A 19,291-nucleotide genomic window follows, 5' to 3' on the forward strand; every position below is an offset into this window, starting at 1 on the left:
TAAAAAAGCTCCTGAATTCAAGCAGGATGACGATAAGGGGAATTTTCTGTGGGAGCTTGGATTTTCTTTAAAACAGTTCAAATATATGCAGCTGATAAAAAGGGTTAATGAATGATGTGAATGCATGACCCTTCCTCATAATGATGTGGATTAACCATTAAATCATAGTTTATTGTACATTATTTTAAGTAAGTAAACTATCTCAGGCAAATTTTTTTAAGCATTTTTCCCCCCTAGATTTGTAAAGTCAATAATGGATTCAGTGAGCACAAAAAAGCTTATAACACCGATGGGTTCCACTTATGCTCAGCTTTTCTTCATATTTTAATACTAAAAGATAAAAGTAAATACAAGCCCCTTTCTGCTTGAAACATCTTTTCAAAATTATGCTTTTTTTATTTTTACAATTTTGAATATCTGATGTAGATTGTGATCTAACAAAATCTAAGAGAGTCTTCAGATCTTCCAAAAAAATATAGTTTCTCCTGTTTGTTCTTTTCTCTAATTTCCCTACATTAAAACATGTTTTAATCATTAACTGTAACTTTGACATACAAATTAAATAAGTAGTATTAGTAAATAAGTATTTGTGTTATTTCAAATATTTTTGTCACTTGCTAGCTTTGTCATAGTGTGTGATCCCCTAGTTATAAACTGCATTGTTGTCTCACCTGTGTTTGCCAGCGGATGTAAAACACATGAACAAGATGGCAACTGGAGGCTGGCCGCTCTTGGCTTGTCAATCCTTCCTTCCGTCAGGGCGTTTGCCTCCTGTCAGTCTCCTCCTTAAGGGACACGCACACTTGTCTCCACCCTATTTCTGGATTTCTACATGGCCAGCTGGCGGACTTCCTGGAGCGTCGGGGTGGCCCTACATTGCCTCGGGGGGTGGTTGTGGGGTGTGCTCAGGACATTCAGATAATGGGAAGCCTTTCATGTGGAGCTGGTGGAGGAGCTTTGGGAATGTGGGACTTTGGGCTGGACCCTGGGCATCTGGTATCTTCCTGAGCTGGGACTCGTGGCCTCGGTGCTCCTGCGCCCCTTACTTGGCTCCTGTGCTGGTTTATCTGGATTCTCGGTTTTGGTTCATCCAAGAGGGATTTTTATCAGGTTTGTTCTTCATGGAAGGTCTTGGTGATCCTGGCTGCATCACTGCTCACAGTGGATTCTTTGGAGGCGGTTTCATTTTTACATTCAGTAACATCTTGATGCATTTCTGTACACACATTCCCTATGACACAACTGCCTGACCACAACTCTGCACAAACACAAGTTAAAATCCATGCAGACATGCCTGGTGTGTGAAATATGTATTAGTGTGTATGTGTGAGTAACCTATGTACTATGTATTGTTGTCTGCATGGATGTTTGTGCAGACATTCTATATATATGAGCACAGTTATATTTGTTGTATATTTGAGTGCGTAGTTGTGTGTGGTTGTGCTTAAAAATCCTGAACACAGTTGTCCATGACACTGATAACGTTAAGCCTTCAGCTTAACTTTTGTTGTCTATCGTCTCCTTGTCTCCAACAATCACCCTTTCCTTCTATTTCCTCTTTTTTCTCATCCACACAGGTTTTCTTTCTCTCTTTTTTGTCTAGTCCAGGAACAGACCATAATGAAACTAATTATAAAGTAATTTATTGTTTAGTTTCAAGTGCATTGAGGGTTTGTTCCAACAGTAAAACCTCAGTTGTTGAGCAATAGATGAACAAAAAGATTTATTCTTTTGTGACTCATTCATATTCTTTCTCATTGCTGTACCATATAGGAGATGAAGGAACGAATGAAATGACGTTGCACCAACCACAACGAAACAGCATTGAGACATTGCAGTGCTGGATGGAGCACATAGACAGATCAAGAAGTGAGTGATAAGGCAGATGCATATTAAGCATAGAAACAATAAACATAACTGCACACGAGCCTCTGTGCACAATGGCATGTACAAGGTAAAAAGAACAAGAAAAGCAGAGAGGTGTGGCTCGATCGGCAGATTGGTTTCTTTTGAGGGTTTTGTCTTTGCTGCCTGTTTTCGCTCTGACTGTCAGACTATGATGTTATCAAACCTTCACAAATAACTGTAGCAGCTTCCAGTAGTTACTTGGTAAACTGCGCTCAGCTCCACTTCCTTTCTTTTATAAGCAAGCCTCGGGCGTGAATGCAGGAGTTTGAAGAAGAGGTGTTAGACGATATTTTGACAGCTCGTCTTCACTTTCTTGCAACATAATTATCTGCCTTTTGATAACTTACACATCATTTGTGCATAACATCCAGTGAACAGTAATGAAGCATTATCCAGCGACGTCATCTTGAACCCATTGTGATGGATATGGAGGTATACACTTCACAATGGGTTCAAGATAAAAACTAATTGGCAATTACAATGCAGTTATCAGTTACAGAGCATATTCCGGCCGCTTTGAAGCTCAGTCCTCGGTGATGATTCAGGTCTGAATTGCCGCCCTCTCTCATAGACATGGAATCCTGATGAGCATCACTATCTCGTGTGGCAACACTACACAGGAAGAGATGGAGGGCCCTCTAAGAGCCATAAAAGATGCAGAGAAAATCATTGGGGCTGAGATTTCTGCTATGGACATAATATACACATAGCATTGTTGAAAAAGAACAGAGTCTCGCAAGAGACTCACTCCCCCCAGCTCAACCTGCGCTCACAAGCACTCCTCATTCAGCCTCAGTCAGACACAGCAAAGCAGACAATATATCGCACACAATAACACATTTTCAGTGCTTACTTAAATGACGTCTGACACTTTTCCAGTATTATTTCAATTAGAATTGCATTTAAAAATAACAGAACCCTGGACATGTCATTACAAAAGATAAATACATTGTTATCTCAATTTTGTACACATAAATTGCTATTTTGTTGCCAAAAAATAGCACTTTATTAGCATTTTTGTGCACTAGTTAGCATAAAACTAGTGTCTTGCGCACACAAGATACTTTTTTTTGTGCACGGATTAGTATTTTATGCGTACAAGTTAGCATTTTGGGTGCACAAATAAATAGTTTATGCTCACAAGTTACTATTTTGTCAGCAAAAATGAGCATTTTGTGAACATAAGTTAATTTATTTTATCTGCACAAATTAGTATTTTTGTACACATTAGTATTTAATGTGGACAAAATAGCATTATGGGTGCACAAGTTAGCATTTCGTTGGAACAAATAATCAATTCATGCGCACAAGTTGTTTATTTGTCGGCAGAAATTAGCATTTTGTGCATACGAGTAAATATTTTGTCTCCACAAATTAGCATTTGTCTGCACAAATTAGCCTTTTGTGCACTCAAGTTAATTTTGTTATCTATACAAATTACCTTTTTTGCACACATTTCGTGGGAACAATAATCAATTAATGCACACAAGTTATTTTTTTTGTCAGGTCAAACTGGCATTTGTGCACACAAATTACTATTTTGTGCTCAAAACGTAGCATTTTGTGCACACAAATAGTATCTTGTGCTCACGAGATACTTTTTTGTGTGCAGAAAATAGCAAATTGTTCACATAAAATGCTAATTTGAGAGAACAATGTATTTATTTATTTTTAATCTCATGTCCAGGGCTTTGTAAAAAAAAAAAACAAACAAAAAAAAACAGGTATTTGCTATCACTATTTTTCTTTTAGATCCTTTTTTGTTAAATGAATAATGTAGCTCATCACAATTTTGCTTTTCAGATGCTGCTTTAAGTTAGAACTTGTAGTTGTTGAATACAAATGATTTTGTTTGTCATTCTATCCTCAAAACGCTGTGAGACAGTAAAGTTAGTAACTTCTACATTTAATTTTATGCTAACAGTTTTTAAAGAGCACCGGAATGTGAAATAAAGAAAAAAGTCAAAACAAAACAATTGTACTGGAAGCTTTCTGAGGTCTATTTAAAACATAACTAAAACCACAGTAAGATGGGTCTGAAAACTTTTATTTTTTGCTGCTAGATTTGCATTTTAACTCGAACAGTAAATTTCGTGGAAAATGAATGTCTTTGATTTACATGAAATATGTGTTTTTTGAAAGTTCATCCGTCAAAATAAATCTTAAAAGTCAAACACAGAATAACAAACCCCTCAAACTCTAAAAAGTTCTCATTTGCATAGGAAATAATGCAAACAAGCACCTTATTTTTATTATTTTTTTTTTAGAGTTGCTTAAAGATGTGAGGGAGATATTTGTGGTCCAGAGGAAATAACAGTAATAATGGGTCTTTCAGCCTCTTCAATGAGCAGAACAAGCCGGCTATCAGGCTAAAATCCACTGTCTTCCTGATGGTCAGTCCAGCCATAATTTAGCTTTTTGTGCTTCAAAGTGCATTACAAATCCAGATTGTTCCCCAGAATGTCATAGTTATGATTTTGATTACCTGTGAACATTGATATTTTCAGGGTCTAACAACGCAGCATGTCTGCCTCTCTAAATGTCAGAGACTTTCTAAATATACCTTTAAAAGACCTTCATAGCAAAAAGTCACGGCAGATCAGATTGACTTCATGTTGTATTATAGTAGATCCCTCCAAGTTACTGTTCTGACTGCCGCTGCGAGTAAACCTAACGCCTCACAGCGTTGAGGGTTATTTCGTATTTAATCTTGAGATGCTTTCACACCTACAGACTTAAATTAATTTTAATCAAACTCCAGCTCCTTTTCTAAAGCTCCAAAACCAAACCAGAGGCAAAGGAACCAAAACTTTAAATATATTATTTCTTCAGGTCATATATTTGTTTAATTCAAAAGAGCATCTTTTGTGTTAAGCAGCCGCATAATTGTGATTACTAAAGTTATTGCTGACTAAAGCAACTTATAACTGGCTTAGGTTTCAAATTATTTGGTGGATTTAAATTTTAGGCCACTTTTCTAAAGCTAACATATGGATTTAATTTTGGAAGCAAACATCAGTAAATATGTTTATTCTTGCACTTTGGGTCCACACCCAAAAGCAAATCCTGTTCTGCTTAATATATATGCATGAGACAGAAAAAAATCTGGAGGAACTGTGAATCACACGCAAAAGTTTAATTAATACTCCAATATATAGCTGAGTGAAGAGGTTGAGTTGCTTTTTAACACTTCAAAGTCAGAGGAATAGCAGGACTGAATCATTTTCTTGGTGTTTTTTTCTGTCCTGCTCGGGGCTTCTTCTGAGAAAACTGTCCCAAAATGAGCATTTCTTTAAAGTATAAGGCTTAGTTTGATTTGGTTTGTGAAAGAAACATAAAAATAATAATGTAATAATAGAGTATATTTACAGACTTGCTTGTACCTCCATCTCATTATCATCATCAGCCCCCTAAAGGGTTTACATGACAAAAAATTGGTCCCTCAAAAAGGATTGGTAGGTTGATAGTTCTATTCTTCAGCCTTTCTGAGTAAACTATATTCATACATGTAATAATTTATCTTTATTACACTAAAGAGCAAATTGTTTATGAAATATGAGTTATTAGCTCATTTTACTATCTGCAAGTAAGACAACTCAATCTCTGAGGCACCGCCTTTTGCTCCTTGCGGGTGTCCTAAATTTCATGACTTCAACCTAAAACCGACCTCGACAGTGAAACTCAGAACTTTTGCAAAGATGGACGTGCATGTTATGCATATGAAATGAAAGTGTTTTGATGTTAGCTTTTCTGAGAGAGTGGGAGTTTGTGTTAGCCTGGGGGTTGTATTGGCAGCACAGACTCTTCTTGGAAGGGGCTGTTCTCACTTTGTGATGTCACAATGTGCGGTGCCGGGTGTCTTCAGGATTTGAATTGAGTAGCAATGTTTTGGAATAAACGTTGGGACTACTATTGGAAGATATACAACACACTTAAAAGGTAACAACTGTTTATTTCAGGTGATATGGACCACACCTACTTTAGTGCATTTCTTGGGTCATAAACAAAGGATCTGAAAAAACAGAAAGAACATTAAAAAATATGGTTTCTTTGGGAAAAAAAAGCTTTAAATAATATGACTGGTTGACTTTGAAATGGTACCCAGTACGATCACCTGTGGTACTCCAGTAGAGGATGCATATTTTTTTTGTTTCCAGAAACTGTGGGATTTTTGCCAGGAAGAGCCAGAATAGAACTTTAATTGATCCTACAGTGGGGAAATTGATATAACACCGTAGCTCAATAAAAATTTGACCCAGCAAAATATGAATTCCTTTAAAAAAATGTAGGCTCACAATGTTTGGAGTGTATTTGAATATTTCTTCTTGAAACTAACATCTGAAACATTTTTCACCAAATTGCATTTCTACTCTAATTTTTTCAAAAGAATATTTCAAGAACAAGCATAGCTGGCAAAAATTTCTTGTATTGTTAGACTGAACTATAAAACGTCACAAATAAAGTAAAAAAATAAAGAGATTTAATAAAAAAAAATACACTTAATGTAAATAGTTTTTTTGTTGTTGTTGTGATGCAGCACCTTTTAAAAAAAGTCATTTTTCCATATCGGTTGCTTTTCAATTTCAAGCTTGGATGCTATTTTCCTCCCAAAGATGCAACAAATCTTTGACTCAGCCGTTTTTATCTTGTCGATTATACATTTGCACTGTCATGTCTGTCATGCTGATTTTTAGTCTGTTTTTTTCTTGTTCTGTGAAGTAATAAAATAAAGGAGGATCTAATGTTTTTAATTTAATTACTATAATTCTTTCGGGAGGTATTGCCAAAAACTGCTGATGTTCAATCTTTAGTTCCTAAAATATTTTTTTTTTTATGTGAACACTTGCGAAAATCTCCATGGAAACATATGAAAAACATCTTAAAAGCAGCAAAATGAATCCAAGCTCCCCTGAATGAATAGATAAATGTGTCCAGCCTTTATTACAAACTAGTATAAATATTTCTGTGGAGAACAGAATACAGATTTTTAGATAGCCTGCTGGATCCCCGGGTCTCCCATGGGTTTGTGACAGGGCTGAACGCGGTTGTTTGCCTCCCATAAAGTGACTTATTGACTTTTATTTTATTCTGCTGTTTTTCTGTCTAACAAGCCGGTGTGGGAGCCTTCGGGGGACAAAAGCGACAGTGATGTGCCAAACAAGATGAGCCCACCATCGATTGTGTTTAAACACTGTATTGACTTCAAAAACTTGTTAGTTCAGATGCTGTTTGTTCTTGCTTAATATCACATCAGCGGTCTGGGAGGTCCTCTGATTTACGAGACTACACTGGCTCGGTTTATGGTTTTAGCTTTTTTTTTTTTACTGTCTGTCATTTAGTTAAAGAAGTAGTTCGGTAAAAGCTTCAAGTCTCGCATCTACCCTTTGAAATATCTATGAATTAACCTTTTGAACACATTTTGTGAAGGTAGAAATTGAAAAGGAATGTTTTTTTATTGCACCAAACCTTATTGGAACGTTTCAATTTATTTTGAGAAATTGCATCTTGATGGAATAGACAAAAAGCGCTTTATGTGTGTCCATTTAATGAAAGAAGGATTTTCCTTTCTCCCCACTAAACCTTTTTCAGCGATATTTTTTTAAAGAAATATTTTTCTAACCTGAGAGCAAGTAGTTTTTATTATTTTATTCTTTATATTATACTTCTCAGTTTGCTACAAAAAGCAGCTGGCAGGTGCTTAAATCTTGCCTCTCATTCTTAGGTTTACTGTTTCTGTGTAATCAGGCAATCTGTTCACTCCCACTCAACCGAGTGAAAAGGTTAGAGCTGAGTATCATGGGCAGTATGTGGTGACAGTTGGCTGGCTGTTTGCGACAGAGCCCGGGTGAAAATCTGTCAGAGCCTTGAACAGCTTAAAAGGAATTATCTGCAATATTGATGTCACTTTTGAACCAATGTAAGGTGTCAGACTGCGATATTTATTTATTTATTTTCATTTGTTCAATTTTTCATATTTTCTGGGATCTCCCAGCCAGACCTGTGGATTGAACTGCAAATGCAGTTTGAGAACGAATAGTGCATGCAGCTGCAAAAATGACTTTTTTCCCCTTTTTGCTGCACACTGGAGACTCAGTACTGTTGGTGCGTGACTGCAGGCTGTCACCCTGCAAAGCGATTACCAACCAAATAGTTAGATAAAGTTCCTCTTTACTCCACCTTGTGCAGCCAGCGTTGCTTCCGACATCTATGTATTTGTGTGAACTTGTCCACTCCCATATGTAAAACCGCAAGCAGGATGTGTGGAGGCAGCTGCAAGCATGGATTACTTTTAATTTCATTTTTAAGAAGGGGTTGTGCGTCTGCGGTGTTTTTTCGAGGGTGAATCACACTGAGGATATGACTGTCTCTCAGATACAAAAAAAAAAAGAATGGTTTATAATAGCTATTATGTTCATTTATGTGTAATTTTCAGATAATAATGTGCTTTTTTACTCATTACTTTACATAAAAAAATTTAATAATTCACTGTAAACATTTGTTGTCCCTTAAAACATCTTAAATGATTTTGCTGTCTAAACAATCCTTTTAAAAGTTTTTTTATTTTTATCATAGCTGTAAATACTGTGATCCAATCTCTCTTAAAATCACAATGCCTCTTTCAATAATAGTGATCAGATGTTTGAATGTAAAAAGGCAGCTGGAAAAGAGCCCCAGCCTCTGAAATGAAGGTTCGGTCTAGATTACTGTAATGATAGCTAGTCCACAGTTTCATATTTAGCTACTATAGCTGTGTAATAGTGTATATAGAGCCTGTCCCAACTTTGAAGTGAGCACAGAGACACATACATGCTGTTTTTTTTTCGTCTACGGTAGTGTGAACAGGTAGGGACTCGTTCAAATTACGTTTTTTTTCTGTCTTGCCTAAACATGTCCTCTTTTGTGTAAATGGATTAACGGTAATCAGACTTTTTCCGAATCGTTTTTTAGAATTTTCCTCATGACACGTTGTTATGAGTACATGGAATTTTGCTTGTTTTAGTGTGAAAATCCAAAGACAAGTTTTAGCATTCAATCTTTTAATGTGTGGGTGTGTGTCTGTGGGTGGGGGGGATTCAAATTGCATGTCGATTTTTACTGAGATAATTAAATATGTGGATTTTTTTTTTTTAAGATGGTTTTGTTTTTGTTTGCTCTTCGTTATAAGTTTCATCATAAGTCATGCTGCACCGCCCCCCACCCCCACCCCGGTTCTCTGGGAGGATGACTGTATAGAGACCCACCTGGTTTCCCCTACACTTTCCGTAACTCTCTTGAGTTATGACTCACTGCCCCGCTGCGTGATGCAACCATTGGGATTGTTTTTGTGTATTTTTAGCATTTTATGTTCTGACCTTGCAGGTAAATGGAAGACTGTCAACCGTCTTCTGTGCTTTCCGCTGGTGAGTAGGCTTTCTCACAGCAGAATGGTTTAAAAGCCATTGCAGATTAATGTGCATCAGCGGCTCTAAGTCCTTTTGCGGATGTGGTGTTCTCTCAACAGTGCGGTGACCATCAGCAAAAGTAAAACCTGCAAAGCTTTTAAATATATCTACTAATGACAAGTTTATTCAAAGCTACCATTAGCAGCAAATTAAGCTCTTAAAAACATAAAGTTGCAATAAACATACTATATAGTCTGTAAAGTGCCATGATTATATTTTACTTTTTTCAGTCTAATTTGAAAATATTAAAAGAGATATCTAAATATAACTTTTGAGGTTAGTGGGTTTTCTTGTTTTCCTATTATTTCCTTGTTACCTAGTTCTTGTTTTTATTGTTGTCATGCATAGCTTTTACTTTTTGTTTGTTTTTTTTTTAAGTATTACGCCCATCTGTTTGCATCGTTCTCACGTCTATCTTCTTTTTGTTTTCTTGGCCCTGCACGAGTGTTTATATGATTAGCATTCACAGAGACACAAGGAAAGAAAGAGACGTTTAAAGTAGCTGCAACTCTTGCAGCTGTCATTTGAAACGTTTTACCATGTCCCTAATGGTAAAGAGAGTGTCAGTTCGGGCTCTTTTCTTGAGTAAATTCTACGAAATTGAGAGCTGCTATTGTCTTCACAGCTGCTGACAAAACACCAGAAATGGTTAGGTTTCAAGATAAATGAACATTGCATGCCCTGCCAAACAACAAGCAAAGTAATGACACAAAACATGACTTTGTTACCGTCAAATAACACAGCGCAACTCAAATTACAAGGAAGGGTACTGCCACTTTGATTAGTCTTGTGTCATGTACAAGTTTAAATGTCAATTTTTAGGGGTTGCATTCTCGAGTCATGCCAAAAATCAATAAGAATAACAGATACAATGCATGTATTTAAGTCTTTTTAATTTTTTTATTTTAATGTGTTTGTATTTTTCCTGAATAAAAAAATCTAAAAAAAATCTATAAGCTGAAACCATTTGCTTTCTTCCCACCCATCACAGCTTTATTTTACTCCCCTACTCTGATAAAGCAAAAATAGAATGGAAAAATAAAGCACTTAATAACAGACTGTCCTTAGAAAAAAAAAAGAGTATAATTGACTGTTATTGGTTGGTGACATAAATAATAACCAAAGATTCTTAGTTTGAAAAACTATCCTAAAATCTTTACGAAACATCAGAAAATGCCAGATTCTGTTAGGCTCCAATAAATTGAAAAATCTCATGAATCCTTCTATGATTAAAGTGGATCAACTGTGGGTCCATTTAATAAAAACAAGCCTGCTATCAAGCAGATGAGTCAATGCCGTAAATTGTTGTGCTGCTTTGGGTGTTTTGTGGACTGAAGGGATTTCCAGAGTGACACTGATACTCTCATGTCCTCTGCATTATGGAAGCGAACATAGGAGCATGCTTACTCTTTACCTCATGCATTAGATCTAATTTCCCTGGAAAGCAGTGAAAGTAGATATTAGAAATTACAAGTCTAAATCAGGGTTTGCAATTTATTTAAGCTTTTTGAAAAGTTTTTTTTTTTTTTTTTTGTCAAAGCTGTCACATTTAATTTGATAGCCAAAAACTATTTGTCAAATATTTGATGGGGGAAAAAAAAGAAGAACCCATAAAAATAAAAGTGGTAGTTGAAAAATCTAGGGTTCATAAATGTATAAATCTGACTGAAACAGCTAGTGGCTTATCAGCAACAAACATCACTACAAGCCACTAATTCACACCCGTTAACAGTCAGACTGCAACCTCTCAATCATGGGCAAGACCAAAGAGCTGTCTAAGGACACCTGAACAAAACTGAAATGATCTAATCTACAATAAGTCAGTAGTTTGGTCAGAATAGATCAACTGTTGAAGCAGTTACTTGGAAATTAAACACAGGGTACACATTATCTTGAGGATGGTGAAGAACCAGAACAGAACTATATGAGGGAACTGATCAATGACCTGAAGAGACCAGGGGCCAGAGTTACAAAAGTTACTATTGGTAGTAGCACAGTAGGTTGTCAAGGAATCAAATCCCACAGTGGTTCAATGGTCCTCCTGCTTAAGCCAACACATGTCCAAACCCCTCTAAAGTTTGCCAGAGACCATCTGGATTAGGAGAAGTGGATTAGGAGAATGTCTCATGGTCAGAAAAAAACCAAAATAAAACCCTTTGATATAAATGTCACTCACCATGTTTGGTCAGGGAAGAAGTCTGAGTTGCATTACCCACTGTGAAGCATGGAGGTGGAAACAATGCTTAAATCGGATGGATGGATTCAGTCAAAATGACTGCACAGTGATGCTACCGCTGCAGAATAATGATCCCCTTATTGGCAAATATTTTGTAAACATTTAGATATGTGGTAATACAGTGGAGAGATTAGTAATAATGACTGGAAATATTTTTTGGAGAATATGTTGTTTATTGAAACTGTGCTCATACTTCAATTATTTTTGACGTTGCAGTTAAACATATTTATCTAACATGTTATTTATTGTGTTGCACAAAAAACCCCAACTACATATTTATTTTAGCTAGTACGTAAAGGATTCATTAAACATGGTGTGATGGGAAAAAAATGTCAAAAAACATATTCATTTATGTTACACAGGTACACAGTGCCTTAGAAAGTATATACATGCCTAGTTTTACCTTTTGTGTTATTGCAAAGAATAAAAAAAATATTAAAAACAATATTTTGTAAGATGAATTCATTTCCTGTAATGAGTTATCTGTGTTAATAGGATAAAAAATGCAAATGGAAAAATAAAACTAACCAGCAAACACATTTAGCCTGTTGAATTTGTGTGTTTTTTTTTTTTTAGGTATTATTTTGACTTGAAGCGAACAATAACAAAAAGCTCTCAGCACTCCATAAATCACATCATCAATTGTAAACAGTCAAAATGGTTTTAAAAAGGCTTCTGTATTATTTTTTTTCAGCACTCCCTTGTGGGGACGATCTCCCTCAGACTCTCTAAGGCCTCCTGCTGAGTAATTTTCTTCCACTCCTCAGGAATCTTCGCTGGTTCCTGATGGAACTGTGCTGCCAATTGCTCATTGAACCTCGCCAGCATGTACCTGCAAATCAAAGAAACTGTTATTTGTATTATGCAGGAATTGTTGTGGACAAATCCATGAAATCTACTTTTAAAACATGTATCCCTTCTACACTGCAAAATATTTAATCTTAACCATGAAAATTTAAAGTACCATACCTCCAGTAATCGCTTGTATTTTGGCTGTTTGTGTCATCCAGTGGGTTGCTCCAGTTTGGATAAAGAGATTGAAGGTCTTTGCATGCGTGGTACATTCCTTGTGCATCACTGTTGTGACCTGGTGTCTGGTTGTCACAGCAGCTGACACAGGACTGGGAATGGGAGTCGATTGGCAGCATACATATAGGCCAGTGGAGCAAAGGCTTGTGAACCCCATGACCCAGTGCCTCTTCCACACAGGGGGCTTTGCACAGAGGACAGCGGTTGTCACAGCTTCTTACTGTGTTAAACAGGTATTCCTGAGGCTGAACTGAAAGGCTGTGAAGTAGCTGGGTGATATCCACATTTTGGGAAAATTCCTGGCTGAGATCCATCCGTATTGAAGCCAGAAGCTCCATTAAATGTTTCAAAAAACGATCCCATTCTGTTGTGATACTAAAGAGTGGTCCGTTTAGAGCAGCCCTGCTGACATAAACGCCTGCATCTTTCTCTAGAGTGAGGCATATCTTCTCCAGAAGTGGCTTTGTCTCACTGAGCACTCCATCCGTAACTTCTGGGGTTTGGTTCACAGCTGCTGCAACTTTTCCAATGATTTCTCCAAGTTTCTGCTGTCTCCATTTACCTAAGGCGCTCGATTCAGACAGGTAAGCCACCACTTTCTCCTGGATTTTCTTCAGCCTGAAATTGTCATAAGACATCAAATATTCTTTGAAGCTCTCAAAATCATCCTCTTTAACCAATTCTTCCAGCAAGCTTTTGTGAAAAGCTTGAGGAGACTGACATTCTTTGGATTTCTCTTTAATCTCCTCCACAATGTGCATCCCCAGTGGTCTATAAATGTAGTCCAACACTGTGGGTTTGATGACCATAGAGACAAATGCTTCAGCGATTCTCTGACACTGGTCCCTTTTTCTGAAGTTGTAGATGAACTCAGCCTGGCACTTGCTCTTTGTTTCGGAGACATAACTTAAAAGCTCTCGATCCTTAGCAAAGCGGTCGTGCAGTTTTTGAAAATCTTGACATGCAGCATTGCAGAGATAAATTTTCAGATCCACTTCAAATACTGATCTTATTTCCATAGATTTTTCCTGTAGAGCCTTTTCAACATTTTCGAGCAGTTCCTCTATGTAGCTGTCAGAGAAGTCTGCAGGTAAACTACATTTGTGAGCTACAAATTGATTGTAATCTTCTTTTATTTTGCACGCCAGCTGCTGAGCCTCTGTTCTTTGCTGCTTGTTGTTGTCCTCAAACATGTGTTTCAGTCTGATGCGGTACCCAAAGTGCTCATCATTAATTTGAAAGTCACTAGTCTGGTTTTTGCCAACATCATCAAGTTTTTTCAGGTGCTTATAGAGGCCGCGGGAGATTAGATTCAGCTTGAGAACCTCTCTCACTCTAAAAGTAATGTCATCAGCCTCTGATGGTCTAAAGTCAAAGTTAGACAGCGTCTTAGTCCACACAACTTCAAACTCTTCTTCCAGTTCAGCGTCTTGAAATAGAATTTTTGTTGACTTGCTCGTCTCTGACAGTGCAAGTAGCTTGAACTCTTGTTTTTCCTGCAGCAAGTTCTCAAACTTTTTCATCTGTCTGGAGGAGCAGTGGGTCTCACTTACAGTCTCTAGCTTTTGAAAGATCTCTTTTGTTACCTGGTCCTGGAAGTTGGCAATGTTGCTCATCAGAATTTCAGTGAACATTTCAACATTTCTTCTGAGAGAGTCATCTTTCATTAAATAGGCCTCTAGATTTAGCTTGATTTTGTTCACTTCGGATTTGATTTCCTCTCGGGCTTCATTATTCAAGCAACTCAACACGTCATTTTGGTCGGTGTTCAAAGTGCTTGCATTTGTGGCAAAGATTTTCTTGGTCGCTTCCATTAGCCAGCTTTCCATGTTTTCCAGTAAAGTATCTTCCCAAAGGGAGAACTCTGTGCAGAGTAAAGAAAATGCCAGTGCACTGTCTTTATCTTGCAGATCAATAGAAAATGAGTCTGATTTAACTGCCTCCCAAACAGCACAAACGTCTCTCATAAACTCGGGCAGGGCTGAGAGTTTGGAAGTCGCACATCTCTTCAGTGCCTTAAACATTTCTTCTTTAAGGCTTAACATTGCCGTGGAGTAATGTATATCAACTGGTTCTGAAAAAAACATACTGGGCTGAGGCCCTTTGACGAAGGTGGCAGAATTTGCAGTACTTAGATTATTGTCATTAGTGCTTTCTTTGTCCCTATTCTTGGCTTTTAACACATTGTACACACGTCTCATCTGAAAAGTCTGCAACTTGCTGTGAATGCCCTCATCTTGGACCAGGAGCTGGTAAATGGGAAGGCTTCCATATTCTTTGCAGCGCAGAAGAGCGTTGACCATAACTGCGAAGGGGGTTTCATTTTGTCTACCATTCTGAGGAGAGCAGTTCAGCATTAAAATATCACTAACAGCAGTTGCTACAGTGGCCATCTCATTGTCATACATCAGCCTATTATGTTTGTTATCAGCAGAGGATGAATAAAGTCCAACTACGTTGATCAAAAACAGAAAGTCACACCCTAGTTCCTGTCTAAGATTAATCGGGACATCCAAGGCAGCAATGTACATCCCTCTCCTTGTTGGAAATTTCACCCCAAACAGGGTGGAGAAAAAATCTTGATGGTTTGCATTGTGTCTCCCGATATTTGTCAGGACTCTGGTCCTCAGCTGTTCTTGAGGTAAACGGCGTTTGAGCTCTGCAAAGACACAGCTAAGCCAACATTTTGGGATGTTTGAGGCATTCCCATCCATAAGTTCCAGCGGAACCCCATAGAGAAGAAGGTCTGCAGCTGCACTGGGTAGACGCAAGACATTTTGAGTTTTACTGTTTGGACCGGTGTGAGTTAGCTCAAAAATTAGGCCCATCTCTCGCAGAAAATTCTCAACACCAAGTGATAATGAATCAGGTGCAAGAGTCTCTGAACAAGACGACACACAGTTTTCCTGTGACATATTGTGTTTGATTTGTTTGGCAGAAGAAGATGAATTATCCGTCGGTGCACTCGCAATCTTTGACTGATGCAGGGGCACACTGTCACTGTTTGACGTTTGTTCTGAATCTGCAGAAGCTTGGTTTTCAGATTGGTCATTTTGTTCACTAAGACATGTTTCTTTTTCTACAAGTTCTACACTTTGGACGTTTCTTTCACTAGATGTGTGGAGGGATTCTTTTTCTTCTGATGATAGTTCTTGAGTATTTTCTCTTGAATCTGATGAATCTTGGACCGGACTGTTGGGTTGCTCAGACATCTGCAAGTTGGTATATTTAGACTGTTCTTTGTCTTTATCTTCTGAAGATGAAACTGTGCATGAACTGTCATTGTCGACCATACTGCTATTGGCACAGCGCTGAGAGTCTTCTGTGTGCTCAGACGTGCTATCTTTATCATTTGTTTGAAGCGGTGTGAGCGACTCTTGCTTTTCAGCTTGAATCAGATAAAGCTTTAGTTTGAGCCAATGAAGAAAATATGCTCTCTCCATTTTATCAGTGGTGAAAAGAGAATCAGTGAAGATTTTCATAGCTGGGGTCATTTTGTAGTTGTTCAAGGATGTGAGGACATCCTTTTTTTCTTTTTGTAATATAGGATCAGGTTCATTTCCTCTTTTTCTTTGTTTGCTCTCCTCCTTATCTAGTTCTGACAGTTTGGACCACAGAGCGCCCTGCAAGGGAAGTTGTTTCATCTGAAATTTTTCTGATCCTTCATCAAAACCTTTCAAGACCTCTTCCACAGCAGCCATTGCCTTTCTGCAAGCAGGACCTTCATCCACATTCATATCTAACTCTGATGCAAATGTTGCTGCTGCTTCAAGAGTTACAAGTTTCAGACTGTCTGGTAGGAATTCCTTCAGCATTTCAGAAAGTTTAGTTGCAACTTCCTTCTCACGCAAAGTGCTGGCAGGAAGGACAGACTCTCTTGGAAGTTTCACAAACTCAGCAGCCCTATTATCTGATATTTCTGTATCTGAGAAGTCAATTAAGATGAGCTTACTTGCCATTTCTTTGCAGGTCACAAGAAGCTGTTTCTCCTTTTCCTGAAGATTGCCACAGAAAACAACTAAAACTGAAGATGCTTTACATAGAAGTTGAAGGCATTTTTCGTGGGCGCTGGCATTACCACGTAGGTTAGAGATTGCAACTGGGACAGGGAAGACGTCATGAGCTTCTCCACATGGCACATACCACCCAATTTCAACAAGACCATTGGAGAGTCTTCGGGGCATCTGCGCTCCGTTCATGCCCCTGTGGACAAATGTTTCACTGGAAAATTTGCGCCCATTCAGAACATGGTTCAGCACCTGAGACTTTGAAACACCAAGATGTCCAAGTTTCACACATGAAAAAGTTGGCATGTCTGTGGTTGCCAAATGAGCTTCATGCACTCTTCCAATTGTTTCCAGAGAGTGAGACTTCCATTTGCTGGTAACACCTCTTAAAGGCCACAAGAGGAACTTGCCTGATTTTTCTGGATCAATGTTTGGTAGGACCAGCGGGACAGCAAACTGGCATTGCATCATGTGAACAGCTATCTCCTGCTGAAGAAAAGGGTTAGAAGACATAAACACAGATGTGACCAGATCAAGGGGATTGATGATGCTCTGGCTGTCTTCGCCAATACCACTAAGCATGTCCTCTGCTGATTTGAAGTCTATGTTTGGAGCATCATTTCTTGGTTGGACACAAGGAGTTCTGGCATCTTGGTTAAGCAACCAAAGACGTTGCAGGAAAACTTTTGGTAGGTCTTTAAGTTCTTCCGGAGCTTGATTTTCCAGATTCCATGTGTAGATATCTAGCATAGATGCTGGATCAAGTGGTGTAGTAGAGTAGGCCTCCAAGCCAAGCTTGCGTAGAATCTCTTCTTGGGCATTGTCTTTTGGAGGTCCTATTAAAAAAAGAAGCAGGTGACATATTCATCATGTCTTTTTAATTAAAAATAATAAATAAACTTTAAAGTAACAGCAGTTCTCAATGTATTTTTTAAATAATTGTGGCACATGATTATGACATAAATCAAATTTCTTGTTCTCACATGCAACATTTTAGAGAATGAAATATTTTATTTCAGGAACAAAAGCAACAAACAGTCATTTAATGAGTTCAGGCTCACAGCCACACACTTTCCCCTGCAATCATTACTGCCAGGATTTACAGTAACTGCCACCAAACCAGTTAAAATTAATGGATAAACAAATATAAATGGTCATTATTGTTGTTTTTCCATCTAAACAAACCTCTCCAGTTCTGAATGGTTTACTTTGCTGTATTTTAGAGCCTTTTGAAATAAGAAGCACAAATACATTCACGTTGTTGTTTATAGCAGGATGAGATAGCCTAGAAAAAAATGTGTCAGAGCTTTTGTTTTATTTTTTTTCAGTTTAATATATATTTTTTTAGTATTTTAGCACAGTCAATCACATCATTAACGTTTGCAGCAGGAAATAAGGAGAAACATGAGTAAGAACACTGCAAATGAAAATAAATATTCAGAAACTTGAAGTCTTTTTGTGTATTTGTAAGAAATCAAGCAAAAATAACACGGTGTACAAGTGTTTTGGAGTTTGGGGTAAATTGTTGGAGTTATTTCTGAAATCAAGGAACACACAAATTACTAAGAAACAAAACTATATTTTTGTCTTCAATTTTTTTTAAAAGGAACACAACCAAGAAATAAACATACTTTTCTTCTTGCTGCTTATCCTCCTGGGAAGCTTGAGTGACATTATAAATCCCTCTGAGTGGCTCTTTTCTTGGTGTTACGCACTTCTCCTTCTGTCCTGGTCAATGACAGAACCATGGGTAACAAGAACGAATGCAAATCTGTAATTAAAAATAAATTATTAGTTCACAAAAACACAAGAGGCATCACAAGAAGCACGAAAGTTAATAACTCAAAGAATGTACACATGAAATTTGCACAATGAGAAATAGTTTTCTCAGAATAAACAGATTTAACTGACTTGTGAAAAAGCCTTCATAAAAGCATGAGGTGGTCTGGTTTTTCTGGACTGTCTTCAATGTTTCATTGAAGCAAGACTATCTGTAGCTGTCTTTCTTTTTCCTTGGTGAGACTCTTATCTGTAATAATCTGAACCTGATGTGCTGATCAAGAGCCTCTTCACAGCGAGGCTTGCAGATTGTAGTCAGGCAACATGTCACCAAACAATGAAGCGCCTATCTTCTATCAGCTTTTTAGACTTGAGTATTGTTCCTTGCAAAACATCATTGAAAAAAGAATAGATTACTATGTAATTAACTTTAAAAAATGATTACATCAAATTCAGAATCCAGTATATTTTAAGACAATGTAGTTCTGTTAGAAATAGTCTTGTTAATGAAGAAGATATTGCCTGAGAATCCAATTAAAAAATAATTAAGTGAGCCAATAATCTGCTGCTGCAGAGTGAATCTTTGTTTGTTCACAGTTCCAGCGTCTTACTATTATTTATCGCTATTCTACTATGTTGTTCTTTGTTCTGAGTTACTGTACAATTATCTTTCAATTAGCCTTTGAGATTCCACTTCTTTGTTTAAATCCTGTTCTAAATTGTGTGTTCCACAAGTTTTAACTAAGGCTGCAACAAAATAAATAAAATAGGATTTTATTAGTTTACTTATATAAAGTTTGACAAATGCTAATTTACTGTACAGTTAATTATCCTCCAACAAACTGATGAATGGTTTAACCTCTTCATGCTGTATGTCATTAATTTGCAAG

The 19,291-nt window shown here is 37.4% G+C and overlaps 2 protein-coding genes across 4 annotated transcripts in view; one reads left to right on the forward strand and one right to left on the reverse strand.

Annotated features, from left to right (window-relative positions):
- The window catches only part of LOC112149650, a 48,131-nt gene that overhangs the window by 23,389 nt on the left and 5,451 nt on the right, over nt 1-19,291 (forward strand). Inside the window, exon 1 of one of the 2 annotated variants that reach the window (XM_024277476.2) lies at nt 1,777-1,869. The exons of the other annotated variant lie outside the window; for it this stretch is intronic. The gene's annotated coding sequence lies outside the window, so the exon portion shown is untranslated. Of the gene's footprint in view, nt 1-1,776; nt 1,870-19,291 lie in introns of those variants that run through there. 2 annotated transcript variants of the gene reach the window in all.
- si:dkey-202l22.6 (interferon-induced very large GTPase 1) overlaps nt 12,148-19,291 on the reverse strand; it is an 8,050-nt gene continuing 906 nt past the window's right edge. The window contains exons 1-4 of one of the 2 annotated variants that reach the window (XM_036214881.1): nt 18,534-18,818; nt 18,254-18,393; nt 12,556-17,458; nt 12,148-12,418 (exon numbers count right to left, since the gene is read on the reverse strand). In XM_036214881.1, the coding sequence (XP_036070774.1) occupies nt 12,277-12,418; nt 12,556-17,458; nt 18,254-18,296 (5,088 nt within the window). In that variant the 5' untranslated portion in view covers nt 18,297-18,393; nt 18,534-18,818 and the 3' untranslated portion in view covers nt 12,148-12,276. Of the gene's footprint in view, nt 12,419-12,555; nt 17,459-18,253; nt 18,394-18,533; nt 18,819-19,291 lie in introns of those variants that run through there. The other variant, XM_024277471.2, reaches the window with a different exon arrangement.

The sequence above is a fragment of the Oryzias melastigma genome, linkage group LG13 (genome assembly GCF_002922805.2).
Source record: "Oryzias melastigma strain HK-1 linkage group LG13, ASM292280v2, whole genome shotgun sequence".
Classification (NCBI taxonomy): Eukaryota; Metazoa; Chordata; class Actinopteri; order Beloniformes; family Adrianichthyidae; genus Oryzias; species Oryzias melastigma.